The following is a 15,622-nucleotide window of genomic DNA, read 5'->3' as shown; positions in this document are numbered from 1 at the left end:
AATTTTTTCCCATTTTCTTCCTGAGTTGTTCTTCAATCCACTCTAATTGTATACGTTTCCAGATGCTGAACATTCATTTTGTATTTTGTTTTATGGGTAACTACAAAAGATGTGCTGCCTCCATTTTTATCTATAGCCTGAGCACAGATTTTCATCACTCACACGTTTGTTGAATGGCGTAATCTAATTCTATCTCTGCAAAAGTTTTAGGCAAGCTTATCGCTTCATTAGGCAATTACTTATCTCCAGTGATTGTTAATTGAACTCTTATCGTTCATCTTCCCAATGATACGCTCTCTTAAAAAGATGGCGCCCTTGTTTTTGTTCAAACAATTGTTGCAGAAGAGCGTTGCAAGCTGTGCCAGCACTATGTTGCCAGTTTACTGCCACTTCTATTACTCCTAAGCAGCTGAGTTTGGCTTTAATGAGAACATAACATCACAAATGATTGTATAATTAATCGGACTTGCAATAATGATCAATTTCTTGCATTTATAGCAGGTTTTTTAATCTTCATTTAACACACTCGCTTTAATTTGTAAAGATAGAAAACGGCTCAAATATTAACGTCTTCGCACATAACCTGGTCAAATTAGGCTAGTCTCCTCGCAAAGCTGAATTAATCAATTTGCAGTGTTAAACTTATACAAGAGTCTTGAGCAACAAAATCTGGTTAACTGAGATTTTTATTACACAATAAATAAACTCACTTTATTCGGAATCAACGTCTTAAATGGCTGTCCTCTTTCTATTCACTTCTAGATTTTTTCAAAATTGGCGTTTGCTTTTTCGCAAATATGTTTGTTGCTTGAAATTGTTATTGAAAACAACTTCAAGAGTGGTCACTCAATTCTGTGGTCCTGGTCTTGATAATTGGCCACGTTTTTCGTGTTTTTGTTCAATAACAAGGTTTTATAACAAGGTTTTTCACAACGTATACTACTCCGAGCGCTGCGACTGATACTTGCATCGCCTATTTCGCAGTACACGGTCACATTAAATTGGCGGAGAGCCTGAAACTCGTGTAGAAGCTATGCAGTTTTATACGGAGTTCGCTTGTCGTAGGGATGATTGTTGATATTGTTGTTTGTTACGTCATGCCACAAAATCACTTCTTCGAAATTGTTAAAGTACCGTAGTATCTTTATTTCATTTGACGTTCAAATCAAAGTTGTTCGGCACTGCACAAGTGTCTTGTCAATTTTGACCCCAGTTTGATCAATTCGGGCTCCTGGGTGTTGAGAGCTCTGACCAAGGAGTTTGATCACGGCCTTAAAGGGTAACCACGGCTGCTTTGAATATGATTTCTTTTTGAACCTTTCAAGGTTAGATCCCACATAGGAACCAAATTAGTTTTTTGTGGTGTAGGCTAATGCGACGAAACGAAGGAACCAAAAGTTCATCTTTCACTGTTCTCGATGAGGGACGGTTGAAAAGTTTTTGCAAATTTTTCCTACTTAGGCTTGAGCTGACAAATCAGAGCTGCAAAGAAGAACAAATTGTCCATTAAATATGAATTTGATCTTTAAAGACAAGCGCTTTCACATTTTCTGTTCATCAGGTTGACTTTAATTTGATTCACACTCGAACAAAATGATTTACGAAACATGTACCTCTAAGATTATTTCTATGACTAGATTCAACAATTTCTACGAAATGAGTTTAAAAAGCAACTAAATATTGAAATCCTTGACAGCTTTAATTACATTTAGAACTTTGTATTCACTTTTAATACATCTAAAAATTATATTTTTTATGCCGTACTTTAAGAAATTTTGGGTTTTTTGTTTTGTTTTCAATCCTGAACAGAATTTTTTTCCTCAATCTTGTCTGTTGTCACGATTACAACAGACAAGATCGAGGAAAAAACTTCTGTTCACCAAAAAAAAACTATTCGATCACAAAGTTCAAAAAGTTAGTTGACAAATACCCGAGTTTCATTGTTATATGTTCCTTCATATTACGCAGATAGCAAAATTTTTTATCCACCGAAAGGTCTATGTATGTGTGCAAATATTTTTACGCATTGACAATTGTATCCCTCTTCTTCTATACAAAACATGGAAGATGTATCTAACGTCCAGTAGATACATGTAGCAAAAGAAGTTGCTGGGAAAATAAGAGCTATGAAAAGAGGACCACCTGCTCACAGAAAAGAATTGATGATAAATGGTTCGTCAGGTTCGAAACGATTTGTTGCTTCAGCAATCTGTACACTATTTTGACTCCAGAAATTTTGATATTTAATTGCGTGGTGAATGGGAAAGGATGCGTTGAGCCTTTTGAGGTCAAATAGGGTTTAAATTGGGTGGTCAATGAGAAAAGATGCGGTGATCATTTTCTGTTCGAATATGTTGTAAATATATCGAATATATCGATATCGAAGATGTCGAATATATCATTGTAAATACTACCTAACTGAAGAAAGCTTAACTTGAAGTACATAGGTAAAGTTCTGCGTCGAGAATCAAGTCTACTCTGTTTTGTCACGGTCGATCTGTACCGATCCTAGACAGTGTTTGAAATCGTTCAAGTGTCCTTTTTTTCAGCTTATGTCTAACTTTTGGGCGAGGACCCGCCAGGTTTTCTTAATTCAATGTAATTCGCCAGAGACACTAAAACATTATCGGAGCACCAACTCATTCTTTCTCTTATTTTAGCACCAACTCATTCTTTCTCTTATTTTAGCACCAACTCAATCTTTCTCTTATTTTAGCGTCAACTCATTATTCTCTATAATTTATTCATCAAAAGGTCATGTATATGTGCTGATACTTTGGTTTATTTTTACCTGTAGCAAGATCTCAAAAATTAGGTTTAGGGTTATTTAGTTAACCTGAAGCAGGCATTGACGATGAGTTCTACAAATTGAGATCTGTTTTTTTTAAAAAGTATCTGGTCTGCTACTCCTTATAAAAATGAAAAATTAGTTTATTTTTCCGTGAGTTCCGAACAGTATGATGGTTCCAATTTAAACCAGATGTCTTGTAAGGTATCACGGCTGTTTTACTTTTTGTGAAAGTGGTGGATGACGACAACTCGAATCTGATACTACCTGAGGATATATATAATGATTGTCGAGATATATAAAGATGGTCGAGTTTTCAAACTGCCGAAGAGACGCACTGAGAGGAGACTAACTGAAATTTTGGATCTTTTGCGTTGGTGCCCCCCCCCCCCAAGTACGTTATGCTCCCCCCAGTTACAGAGCACGTGTCGGATCTTTTCAACAATTGCCCCCAACCGCTTTGGTACTGTATTATCTTTTTATGCAATATGAATAAAGGGCCGTGTACACCATCCGGCATCGATGGATGTAGGTCAGAAAATAGGGCATCATGAGTAGCACGTAGTAGCCGGATGCTGCACTCCAAGCTGTTCCCCTCCAGACAGTGTAAAGACGGCCCAGTCACAAAAATAAGTAACAAATGGAGGGGAAAGCACCTATATATAGCACACATAGGGCACTGGTATGGAAGGATTAAAATAAAATTGGAATATCAAGGAAAAAGCAAAGGAATAAATTTAAGCAGCCTAACACTCAGTGCATCCTTCCCTCCTCCACGACGGCGCTTATCGAAGTCTCACTGAGAACACGAGACTTGAGGGCGGGACATCCCCTGAAGCAGAGAACACAGCTCCTCAGAAGTGCGAAGCTGATTATCGTTCGCATGTGGCTTATAGTGTCGGCGTACGGCTCTCCGCGTTTTTCGCTGATCTTGGTTGCGAGTTGTTTCATAACGCGCGATGCTGATGGCCCAGCACCGCCCGAGCAAACAAAAACCAGTGCATTGAAGCTGCTGTGTTCGGTTTCGCGGATTCTCTCTTCGTACTTATTTCGCATGATGCTCTCGTGATATTTGTAAGCATCTTTTATGGTCTTTGGACAGCTCTTCGCATGAGGGTTGAAAATCTTCACATCAAAGAAAAAGCGATTAAAACGGGAGCCCCACAGACCGTTTGCCTTGATGTCCAGTCGAGCGTCATCATCAGTATTGTTGGAATTACTCGAAAAAATTTCTCCATCGACCGACTGAAGTTTTGGCTCTATCTGGACAATGTGGCGAACGTTATCCATTTTGTCTGGTCATTTTGAGTGTCTCATCATTTAGGAGAAGAATGTAAAATTGACCTTTTTAACAAAAGGAAAGCTATAGTTCCCTCTGCAAATTCCTCTTCGTTACTGGCTACCACTGTTTCTTCTCGATTTATGTCTCTGATAAGTACTAGCGTCCTGATAGATGCAGACAAAACTTTCATGTCTTCCGCCGAGGTCGTTTATTGATAAAAACATAAAGGTCGGAAAATAGAGCCTTAGGCACTGTAGTTTACTTGACAACGGACTTGATTTGACGTTACCTATTCGTATTGATTTACTGGTCCAGCACTTTTTTTAAAATGTGAAAAAATAAAAGCGAGGCTCTTTTTTCGACAGTCAATTTTTCACTTTTTGTTTACGCATCGTATGGAAAGAAGAAAAAATCGTGTGGCTCTCACAGTTCTGATTTATTTTTAAAAAATGTGCTTTTAGAATTTTCAAAAAGAAAAATGCTTGAAAATTTAGCAGGATTGCCACCTGTAATTCTTCAGTTTCGCGTCTAAAATTTAGCTTCAATTTAAAAGGAATTGTCAATTGAAAATGAATTGGATTAATAAAAACGATCGGTTTTGAACTGTGTGGTCATCGTCAGGTTGACCTAAAATTACGCCAGGATTCGTAATCAATTAAAATATTTTACTGAGTACTTACACTTGTCTTTGTCTAAAATTATTAAATTCTTCGAAATGCTTTAAAATAACAAATTTTTGAAATCATTTAGATTAAATTAGATTTAAAGTTTTGTTCACATTTAATACATCCAACAATTTATAATGTTTATTCAAGAGTCTTCATTTTTGGTTTTAGAATGGAAAAAAAATGTCGAATAAACGTGAACCAAATAAAGAAACTTAATACAAATGTTCATATTAATTTTTTGAAAGTTATTTTTGACTTATGTGATTTTATCTGTATTTTGAAAACGCTATTCGAACTTGTGCTTTCTAGTCCGCGAGTGTTTCTGTAGATTGAAAAACAATGTACGTTTTTTATCGTGAAACTTGTCAAAAGATGAAAAATTTTTTGAACAGTTAATTTTTTGATATTCCGTTCACATAAAAGTTCCGTTTGTATTCCAAAGAGTGAAAGGTTCCAAACGTAAATATTACTGAAAACCAATGTTCCTGAACAGTTCTAAATAACTGAGTGTTAGAAAACGGAAACAGTAACCACAAATTGATGGAGGGAGCAAAAACTCAGTAATCTTAAGGAATTAGAAAATAGTAATGTTTGCTACAAATTGTGGTTTTAAATATGTTCAAAAAGAAGATGTCTGTCTATTAGAACTAGCTGCTAAGCCATTTGCGAGATTTTCAATTAGTTGTTTGCATATTGTGCTCATAACAGATAAAAATAAAAGAATAACAATTTTTCTGGGAAAAACTGTTTAAAAGTTTATTTCAAAATTTTGTTTCGAAATTGCAACTACCGATACATTTTCTTCAAAAGAACACGCATCATTTCTAAAAAAGAGGTTCTAACTGAACGGTGACGAACCTTAATCAAAGAGAAATTACCAAAAAATAAGTTTTTGCGGTGTCGGGGTTTTCTGTTAGTTTGCCTGTTTACGATCGTGTGTGGGGGTGGGTGTTTATGAGAGTGAGTGAGAGCGTTGGTGCGTGTTTGTAGCTTTGTCTGTATCTTTCAAATTGTAATCACGAATTTTTGTTTGCAGAAGAAAGACGGCATATGATTTAGATCAAACATTACGAGTAATTTCCTCCAACAGATATAAGTTGCTTTCGGATACTCCCAACCGTTTCTCTGACAGAATTTTGAAGTTGTTTTCAGAACCTTAGATGAATGATTGAACATTCTGTTCCGCAGACAGACTAGCACGAGACGTCTTGTTTCCTTTAAGTAACTGATTTTTATGCATTGAATACAGCCCTTTGATAGGGAACTTCGTCGAAAGCAGTGTAAAAACTTACTAATTTCGAGTTGGCTTTATCTTTGAGGTCTGTATAAACATTGTTGTGAGATAACAGTTAATGTTGATTTATTTTTGATAACCTCGGTCTCTTTAGTGCTATCTGAGGTCTTATATTGTGCATATAGTGAAGTATAAATGCATTGTTGGAAGAGTTTATGACATCTAGAAGTCACTGATCGATAATCATTTTTGTTGAATATTGTTGGGATTGCTTCGACTTTCCTGGCCTCGAGAGTTTTTTTGTCTTTAAACGTTCTCGAAAATGAGGTTGAGAAAAAGGCTTATTGATTTGTGAAAACACCGGGGAACTCTTTCGGGTTTTCGCGATTTTGTGACATCAAGTTCAAGCAGAACACAATCAAGTCCAAAAATTAGAAGTCTATTAATTAGATCTCTGAATTTTGAGATCTTGCTTATGTTTTAGTCATCGTTATTTCCACTTTACCTATTGGTAAATCACCCCTCAGTCATCAGTTCTTTTCATTGCATTTTTTGAACAATATGCACAACACAGAGCGTGTCATTTACAGTCTGGAATTCCAATTTGACGAAAATGGAATTTCGATTTTCTGCGTTGATTTAGACTTGAAACTTTGGATCTATTCTGCCCCATTGAAAATTATGTGTTGTTATATAGTACGCTGCTATGTATAAATAGCACGTGCTCCTGGGGGCGTAAAAGTCATGTGCCCACTTGCAAAAAAGTTTTATGTGGAAACAGAGTAGATCCTAAACTTTTTCGAAGTGTTTGCTGTGAACCCGAAGTCTCGCTATGTGATTTCACTCTTGATCTCAATGACAAATTTCTGCGACATTTTGAGATTGAGAATCTTATTTAAACAGCTGTTAGATCAGTTTCCGTAGAGTTTAATTCAACAAGATCTACTCTTATGTAATGTGAATTGCTGCTCAGCTCAATTCTCTATTTGTATCAGCTCGTTGGCTCTATCTTTACAGAGAATATTAGTGGGATGTTATTAAAGTGATGTCCTTTTATCTAGTTAGTTTCAAAATATCGCTTCCGGTATTTCCAATATTCTAACTTTTGTTGGTGCGTAATATTCACAACCCCAAAGCGAGCGTGCTTGCATCTATATAATGCTTTACCCTGAGTTGATATATAAAGTGAATCATCTGGGTGGGGTAATGTGTGTGTGTGTGTGTTGGGGGGGGGGGGGGTGGCTTAACCGGTAAATATCAGCTGTCTCCACTTAGTCCGTACTGCTTGACTTTACTGAATATCTATTAAAAGGTCTAACTGAAAAATGACATTACGCTCCTAAAATGACATTACGCTCCTGTTGGGGGGGGGGGGGGGGGGTGGCTTAACCGGTAAATATCAGCTGTCTCCACTTAGTCCGTACTGCTTGACTTTACTGAATATCTATTAAAAGGTCTAACTGAAAAATGACATTACGCTCCTAGATTGTTTGAACATTAAAGTACAGAAAGAAAATTCATTTTGATTTAGCTGTACTTTTTTCTTCCTTTACTTCTGATTTTGTTTGGTCAGTGAGACAAATAAGGCTCTAGGTTTTGGGGTTTCTTTGAAACAGTCATAGCCGTATTAGTGAATGTAACAACTGTAATGTCTGCAGTATGTGTGACATTAGTATTCCGGCTGGTCTGGTGCGACTGGCTAGCCGTAAGCGCCAATTTACAGGCAAGTGAACAATTTCTGTTTCAGGTTTCATGTTCCTATTCCTGCTGACATGAAATCAAGTTGGTGTTTTTCTTTTCTGTCTATACTTGTGTTTGGTGGGCTCAGCTTATGTTGTGATTTCGAGAGTGAGCAGACGATAGAGTTAAAGGTTGACGAACAGCTAATTATCAACAGCTCATGCAGCAAAGCTGATCAGCAGAGAACTACTTGGTATTTCATACCGTTCGTCAATAATAGCCCACAGTTGCCAAAACAGGATTACACTGGCTATGCTGTGGGTGGGAAATTACAGATTAATAGGGCTAAGAAAATGCATAATGGGACTTTCTTCTTTGGGGTAGCTTCTGACGAGGGTACAGTCAAATACTCCAACAATGTTTCTGTCATCATTAAATGTGAGTGATTATCCCTCTTAACTCCATAATGACATCTCGTGTTTTCAGGGATCCAAGAATTGTATGCCCGAAAGTGATTGTGACTTTTTGTAAATATTTACATGTAATGTTGGGACTGTACCGGGAGAACATGTAAATTACGGAAATGTGCAAATATCAAATAGCCCTAAGGTGACAATTCTATAGATTTCGAAATGTGACGCTTTTGAAGTCTACAGAAGTTGGGGCTACATGAGCCTAATATTTCCAATTAGTTGCCCGTCAAAGTAACGTGGATTTTAAGTCAGTAAAAGCCACAGTAAAAATACTATGAATTAGTTCATTAATTTCAAGGTGGTTGCAAAAAGATGTAATGTTGTTCATGTAATCGGAGTCTAGCTATCTACTATTTATACCCTTTGTGTGCTACTTACATCAGCTTTGATACCTAAAGGCACTGATGTATTAAATGAGTTTTACATCCGAATTCTGCTGTGGCAAATAATATATAAAATCAATTGGTTAATTTTCTCCAAGCTATTGTTGCATGTCATTGAGAAAACAAAATCGTGATGTCAAGGTCAATTTTTAGGAGGTACGAACTTAATGCCATACGCCGGCTTTTGACCAAATTTTTAGCCTGGCAACTGTTTTCGCGAAAAAAGCGGAGTTAAAAATGACCCAATATTAATTGAAGAAGATTTGAATAATTGCTGAAGATTGGCAGGCTCTAAATACTTTGCCGGTTTTGCCGTTGCATTTAGCCATGTATGATACTCAAATAGAGATAATGTTGTGTTAGATAGCACGTTTTTTTTGTTAAAAATAATGCGTGCTCTTCGGTAGGTGGTGGTGGTTGGGTATGACTTTTGTTCTCACTATGCTGAAACAGAATACATCCAAAATTTACTTTTTTTTCAACACAAGTTATTTTTATGATCGGTGTTATTAAATTATCAGGTTAAAAACTCTTTATTCGGTTTGACATGTGCTCAAGCAAATGCTTTAAGGCAGCATGAATTGTGGTTAAATATTAGACAGACAATACAGTATAGTAACAAACATGAAGAAAAGGAGTGTTCCAATATTTTCTCTTTTATAATGCATGTGAGCACGTGCTAACGGACATCAACATAGAAAATTACGCAGAAGCTATTGATTTAGTGTGCATCTTTGTACAATGCCGACTGCACATTTCTTGAATTTACCTAAAATTCCACACCAAATATTCTCCAAAAATGATCAATTTCTAGCTAGTATTGCTTGATTCAAAAAGTAGCCGTTTTAAATTGTCTTTACAATTTTAATTGCCTATTGCCATTTTGAATGGCTTTAAGTGGCAAAATATCTTGTAACTCAAAGCAACAAAGAAAAATTTGAAAATTCATTTGTAAGATAAAATTTTAAAATTGATAGATTGATCGATCCTAAATGGGATGCAAACTGGATTCATTCGTTTTGCAAAAGATCAAAAAACGCATCTAAAGTGAATGTTTTATATTGGTAAAAAACAATAAAATGGTGCAAAGAAATAAAATCTCCCAGAGTTATAGATTCAATCTTATGTGCAACTCAAAAACAAGAGGACAAGGAAAAAGCTGTTTATTTTGTTACTAAGTCGTTTTACCACGAGACCAGCATTAAAAGGAACTAACTTTGAAGAAACAAAAATGAACAGATTTCACTTTTTTCCTTAGATTTGTCTTCGGAGCGGAGTACCTCGATGTGAATACATAGATAGCTCAGTGACGTCTTTGTTATTTGCTTTTGGAACGTGGATTTTGGATTTGCTTTTCGGATAAAAAATTAATTTGTTTTTGGAAAGTTTTTTTAGAACACCTGCACATCTATGAATTAATTAAATTTCTTTGAAGTCAATCAGTGGCCTTCATTCTGAAACTTTGTAATGACTTATTGGTACCTTATAGGTTCTAGAAAGAGACAAGAGGATCGGCAAGTAGGTTACTCAAACAACCTTTATGTGAAAAAAATAAGTCACTGTTCAATTAAATTTCGAGCATCAATACGATACAATAAATTGAAAAGCCTGGGAATTGTTCCAGCAGACTTCGAACCGCAGACCTGTTTTTTTTTTGTTTTTTGTTTTTTTTTGCCATAAGTTGAATGGTTCCTTTTTAGTTAAATCACGAACTTGCTAGATTTATATCTAATGTTTATTTTTTGTTTCTCAATTTCTAACAGTATTAAGATGTAAGTTGAAATTGTTGTAATTGTAGTTTAATTTTTGTGTAATATGAAACGCAGGGGTAGACTGAAAAGTGGGTGTCTATAAACTTGTTGCCCGTCCCCTCCAATGCAATACGGTATTTTGCTGTAATTAGTACATATTTTTTTCATTGGAGAAATTAATTCTTTTTCTAGAAAATATCCTCTTTGTTAGCAGTTTTGTTTCTCATCCACTACCCTATCCCATGAAAAAATTTTGGCCCTCCTAGATTTGAAATTAAGATTACAGGAACCTGAGATTATTTTTGAATGACCTCTATGAATTGTGACCAAGGTCAGTTGAACAGCAGCAACAGTTTGTCTGAAAAACGGACAAAATTGTGAAAACCACACCACATTCTGCTCATAATTTTTTTTGATCGTTCCACCTTAAATTGTGGCCTTCCCTGTAACACCAAGCATAATGATTGATAATAATAATTGTGGTTTCTGCTCAAGCGCAGCGAACAGCATTAGGCCACAACGGCCCGTCCTGAGCTTCCTTTTTTCTTTTTTATACTTGAAAGACAACTAAAGCCAGCCTAGGACTCTGTTGCAACTTAATGCCACCGGTATTTACCTGTTTATCCCGTTTCGAAAAACAGTGAAAGTAATCGAAAAAAATGTTAAACCTCTTACATATTGCAAAAATAGCAGCAGGAGACGGTCCTAATTCCTTGGATTGTAAAAAGACTGGCACAATGTTGCCAATAAGGGCTTCGTGCAGACTCAAAAGTGTACGGTTCACCAAAGCTGCTTAGAGAAATTCATGATCTGAAGGAAAATTTTTAGGGAGATCTGAACCCCCTTCTCCCGTTTTTACCCCCGTCGTGCGGAGTTAATCGGCTATTTTTCTTCTTGGTTACTCTATTTCCGTTGAATTTTGCAGACCAATGATTTTATCCCAACCTGAAAATCTTCTTATCAAAATACATAGATGAATTTATTACAGTCTACATCATCTGTGGTTGGTTAAGTTTAAATAGAAATAATAAGAGATTATTTCGAGGTTTAAGGCAATTTTTGTAGTGTTCGACCCCTCACTTTTTACCCCGTACACAGTAGTTTTACTATAGTACTATTAGCTAGCCTACATTAGTAAGTTGTAATAAAGAGAGATGTTAAATTTAATTCTAGGGCGTGGTACGGAGACGTCTGTAGCTTTGTTCAAACCATCAGGAGACGATGTTATCAGACTTGGGAGTCTTGTCAAGCTAGTTTGCAACTTCCAAGGTCATCCTAAGCCGGAAGTGACGTGGCTGAAAGATGGATCAGAAGTAGTCCCTTCTGACAATGTGGAGTTGAACGGAGATATTCTGACAGTGAAGTCACTCACACATGATGACTGTGGTTCCTACATGTGTAGAGTTGACGAAATCTATCAAGAGAGGCCTTACATTGTGGACGTTCCAAATGGTGAGTGTGCGGCATCTAGTGCTAATCTGCTACTGCTAGCTTTTGCTGTTTCTCTAGGTTTGCTATTTGAGTTCGTTATTCCAATTTTATTCAAAATTCTGCTGAGTTTTTTCCGAATGGTGGGCTCGGCAAATACGTACTGTTTGTTGGGTTAAATTCTAGGTTATTTCGCAGTGCTGCATAGAGCCAGCTCAATTGTAGAGCGATGGCATTAACAGCGGAATTTATAAAATTTTACTCCATGCATTAGTTTTTCCTGTTAGACTTAACAGCTAATCAAAAGCTGGAAGCTTGATTGAGTTCTTCATGAAACCCCTTACGGTGTCTTTAGTGTTCACACATTTTCATGATTTTTGAAGTCAAATTGGAGTAGTGATTTGATCACGCCGAAACAGGAAGTGGAGCGAAAAAGCGAGCGTTTTTGCGGCTTGAAAATTTATCGCTCTAACTTTAAAGTAGAGTGAGAAAACGGCGTCTGGACTAAAATTCCCTTTCTCGCTAGTGGCAACTAGTGTTCACATGCGGCAATTTTACTTTCATTTTTTGGATCGGATTTTTTTTCTAAGTTGTTTTCCCACTCCATTCATAGTTCATTCTAGGCCTAGTTGTTTGTTTGAACCATATTTCTTTTTCTCGCTTGTGGTTTTTCAGATGCGGAATTTTGACGTTGATTTTCAGTTTAAGAAATTTTTGTTGGTCTGATTTATTTTTGGAAATGGTTTCCTCAATTCACTTATAATCCGTTCTAGTTAATAGCCGCACAGCGATAGCTGGGGCTATTATTGGCCTTCTCTTGGTTTTTTTTTATTTCGTCGCGATTTTTGTTACGACCATATGACGTCACAACCACTTCAAATCTGCTTTTTGTTCATTCGTTCCTGCAATTTCAACTGAAGTGCGTTCGTGAAGTCATTTCTCGCTCTTATTGGAGCGATTTTTTTTGTTCATTCGCTTGATTCAATTTTTGGTCACACTTGACTTACCTCATTCTCAAAAATGACTTCCTCACTTTTAATTTGACTTTTATTTACTTTAATTAAAGAGATATGGTCAAATGAGTCTGTGTCACTTTAAATGAAAGTTATTTGAGAGCAGCTAATAGAGGCAGAAATAACTTATACAGATTCTTAATCAAAATATAACATATCTGCCTTCAATAAAAAGACGATTTTTTTTGTCTGTCTTTTTAACTTGTTTTTTGAGACTGCAGATCTACGAATCTATTGCGGCTATTTTCTGGCAACCTGCCAATTATGTTTCTAGTTTTTGATTAGTCAATAAAAGTTCTTTGAATTGTACGTCAGGACTTCCCCTTCTTCTTCTTCTGAGGGCTTCGCCCAGTTATTGGGCATCCCCTCCCGGTCGTCTTCGACATTTCTCGTCGTGTCGGGCCATGTTGGAAGCTGAATGTGAGACAGTGCACTTCTCACATATCTTCCGTTTGGCTTTATATACTCTGGCTGGGTCAGGTTTGTGGTCTTTGCTGGCTTTAAGGCAGCTTTTTTGTGGTTCTTTTAGGTGTTTTCCGACTGGAAAGTTTTTTCGCAACCCCGACATACAGACGTGACGGTTGACTCTCCATGCATGCGTTTTGCGTGGATCTTAAGGCCACCAATGGATTTACATACTTTTCCACAATCTCTGCAGGTCAGCGAGTCGGTTGCGCTTGTTTGGGGGTTCCGTTTCAGCGTCGTGTCTTCGTTTGTATTGCCATTACTTTCCCACTCATATAGGTGGAGCATGCGACTTTTAATTCTCTTTTCCCACTGTTTTCTGTCTTCGGCAAACTTTTGGTCACAGCTCCAAGGTATGTATGCTTCTCGTAGTATTTTCTTCCAGTAGAAAACAGTTTTCTGCTTCCTTCCAGGGTTTTTCGGCAGGTCCTCTAGGTGTGCCATCCATCCCAGAGTGGCAGTCTTGACTAGTCTCTCATTCGGTAGCCTCAAAACGTGGCCTATCCGTTCGAGCGTCCTTTTTTCTATTTTCCACTGGATTGACTTTATTCCAAGTATATTCCGGATATCTTGCATGTTGAGGTGTTCTTGTTCCATTTTTATGAGGGGCGGGAATCTGCCTCCGCTCCATATTGTTCTGTACCTGCGATCGATCCAGGACTGTAGGTTCTTGCCCTCTTCGTGTACCACGGTCTGGCGTTGCAGTCGAAGAGGAGTCCGCTCTCTACACACGCTTCAACTACTTGTGCTTGCTTCTGCTTCGGGATTGTTGCTCCCTTGAGCATCCTTCAACATTTCGCCAAAAGAGCTCCTGCTCGTTTCTTTCTGTTCTTCAAGTCGCTTGCGGGGCCCAGCCAGCTACCGAAAACACGTATTTCTCCAGCATCGACGTTTCCGAACACCACCTTTTCTTCTTTGTCGTCGTTGTTCCGTTCTTCGAACTGGCTCATTACTGCTTTCATTTCGTTGACACCTTCCTCGATTTCTCTTCGTTCTCCGATTATCGTGGTGTCGTCCGCGAACAGGATTAATGACAAGTTCCGGGTTTCGGCTTCACTGTTAAACTTTTCACTCTTATTCTGGTCCGGGATCCCCGCGCCAGGAATCCATCTCCAACGTGCTCCCATGTTTCCATATTCTTCCATGGCCGACTCGTATCTCTTCTGTTCTCCCAGTCTCATGACCACTTGATGAAAAATATTAAACCGAGCCGGAGATGTTGAACACCCTTCTCGTAGACCTCTCTCAGGGACCCAAGTAGTGCTTTCCACTCTGCCTTTGATGCTGTACTCTGTCCCTTCATGGAGATCAATCAAAGTGTTCAGAAAGGGGCCATGCATAACATAGTTTGCCAGAATCCTCCAAAGCGCAGGTTTGTTTACCCTAGGGTAAGCTTTCCTCAGGTCTAGCAATCTCGCTTCTGGGTCCGTGTTCTTCTCTGTTGGGAGATTCGCTCTGCTTCTGCGACTTTTCAGATCCCTTGTGTGTTCGTGTATCCGTACTAATAATTGGGTCTTGTCTGCCGTTGATCGATTCGATCGAAAGCCACTCTGGTTCTGTTCCAAAAGATTTAGTCGCTCACTCCAACCTCTCAGGCGATTGGCAGCAATCTTTGCAATTATTCGGCTCCCCATCGCCAAAAGACAGACGCCTCTGTAGTTATTCACATCACTTCGGCAGCCCTTTTTGTGTAGGGGGACAATTTGTCCTGTCTTCAGGATGGCATCCCAATTTGCAGCTCTGGTTGTGAACATTTTTTTCACAATTTTCACAATTAAATTCTGCGTTCAACTCCATGCATATTTAATGAACACACTTTTAATACCGTCCTTTCCAGGTGCAGAGTTCGAATTTTCGATATGCACTGTTCGATTTCGAAACTTGAGGGCAGCTCGTTTAGTTTCTCGTTCTCTCTCTCCATTTTGATTCGGTCCACGTTGACTGGCATTTGCTTCGGGAGCATTCTCGAATCTTTGAGCTGACACCTTCTGGAAGTGGTCTTTGAACTGCTCTGAGGTTATGGTGGTTCCTGAGTTCGTTTTGGAGTTCCGCGTTTCGAGCTTTCTCAAAGCACGGTACATCGCTCCGCTGTCTCCTTTGTCGTTAGCTTCTGTGCACTCCGCTATTATGTTTTCCCGCCATTTACTCTCCAGATTCCGCAGTTTACTCTTCATTGCTTTGCGAGCGTCTTTCACTAGCCGCTGCGCTACCTGGTTTCCTTCGTTTCTGCTTTCGATAGCCTTGTTAATGCGGTTGTGAAGTTCTTCTAGCTCCGATTCGTGACCGATCGTCCATGGGTTCGCTATCTGTCTCTTCCTTAAACCACATACTTTGTTCGCCGCTGTTGTGAGTACTTTCGCTACATCGGTCCAGCTGCTTCGTCGGTAAGGAATTTCTGGTGGAGTTCTTTAGTTTCCTTCTTGTACTGTACTAGTTTCTCCGTTCCAGATAGGACTT

The 15,622-nt window shown here is 38.2% G+C and overlaps 1 protein-coding gene across 1 annotated transcript in view; it reads left to right on the top strand.

The window, feature by feature from the left end:
• Positions 1–7,686: 7,686 nt before the first annotated feature.
• Positions 7,687–15,622, top strand: part of LOC142348617 (inactive tyrosine-protein kinase 7-like) — a 68,067-nt gene continuing 60,131 nt past the window's right edge. The window contains exons 1-2 of the mRNA XM_075400026.1: positions 7,687–8,090; positions 11,433–11,711. Of these exons, the coding sequence (XP_075256141.1) occupies positions 7,745–8,090; positions 11,433–11,711 (625 nt within the window). The 5' untranslated portion in view covers positions 7,687–7,744. The remainder of the gene's footprint in view (positions 8,091–11,432; positions 11,712–15,622) is intronic.

The sequence above is a fragment of the Convolutriloba macropyga genome, chromosome 10, assembly GCF_964194025.1.
Source record: "Convolutriloba macropyga chromosome 10, txConMacr16.3, whole genome shotgun sequence".
NCBI lineage: Eukaryota > Metazoa > Xenacoelomorpha > Acoela > Convolutidae > Convolutriloba > Convolutriloba macropyga.
This window is presented reverse-complemented; position numbering and strand designations above follow the sequence as displayed.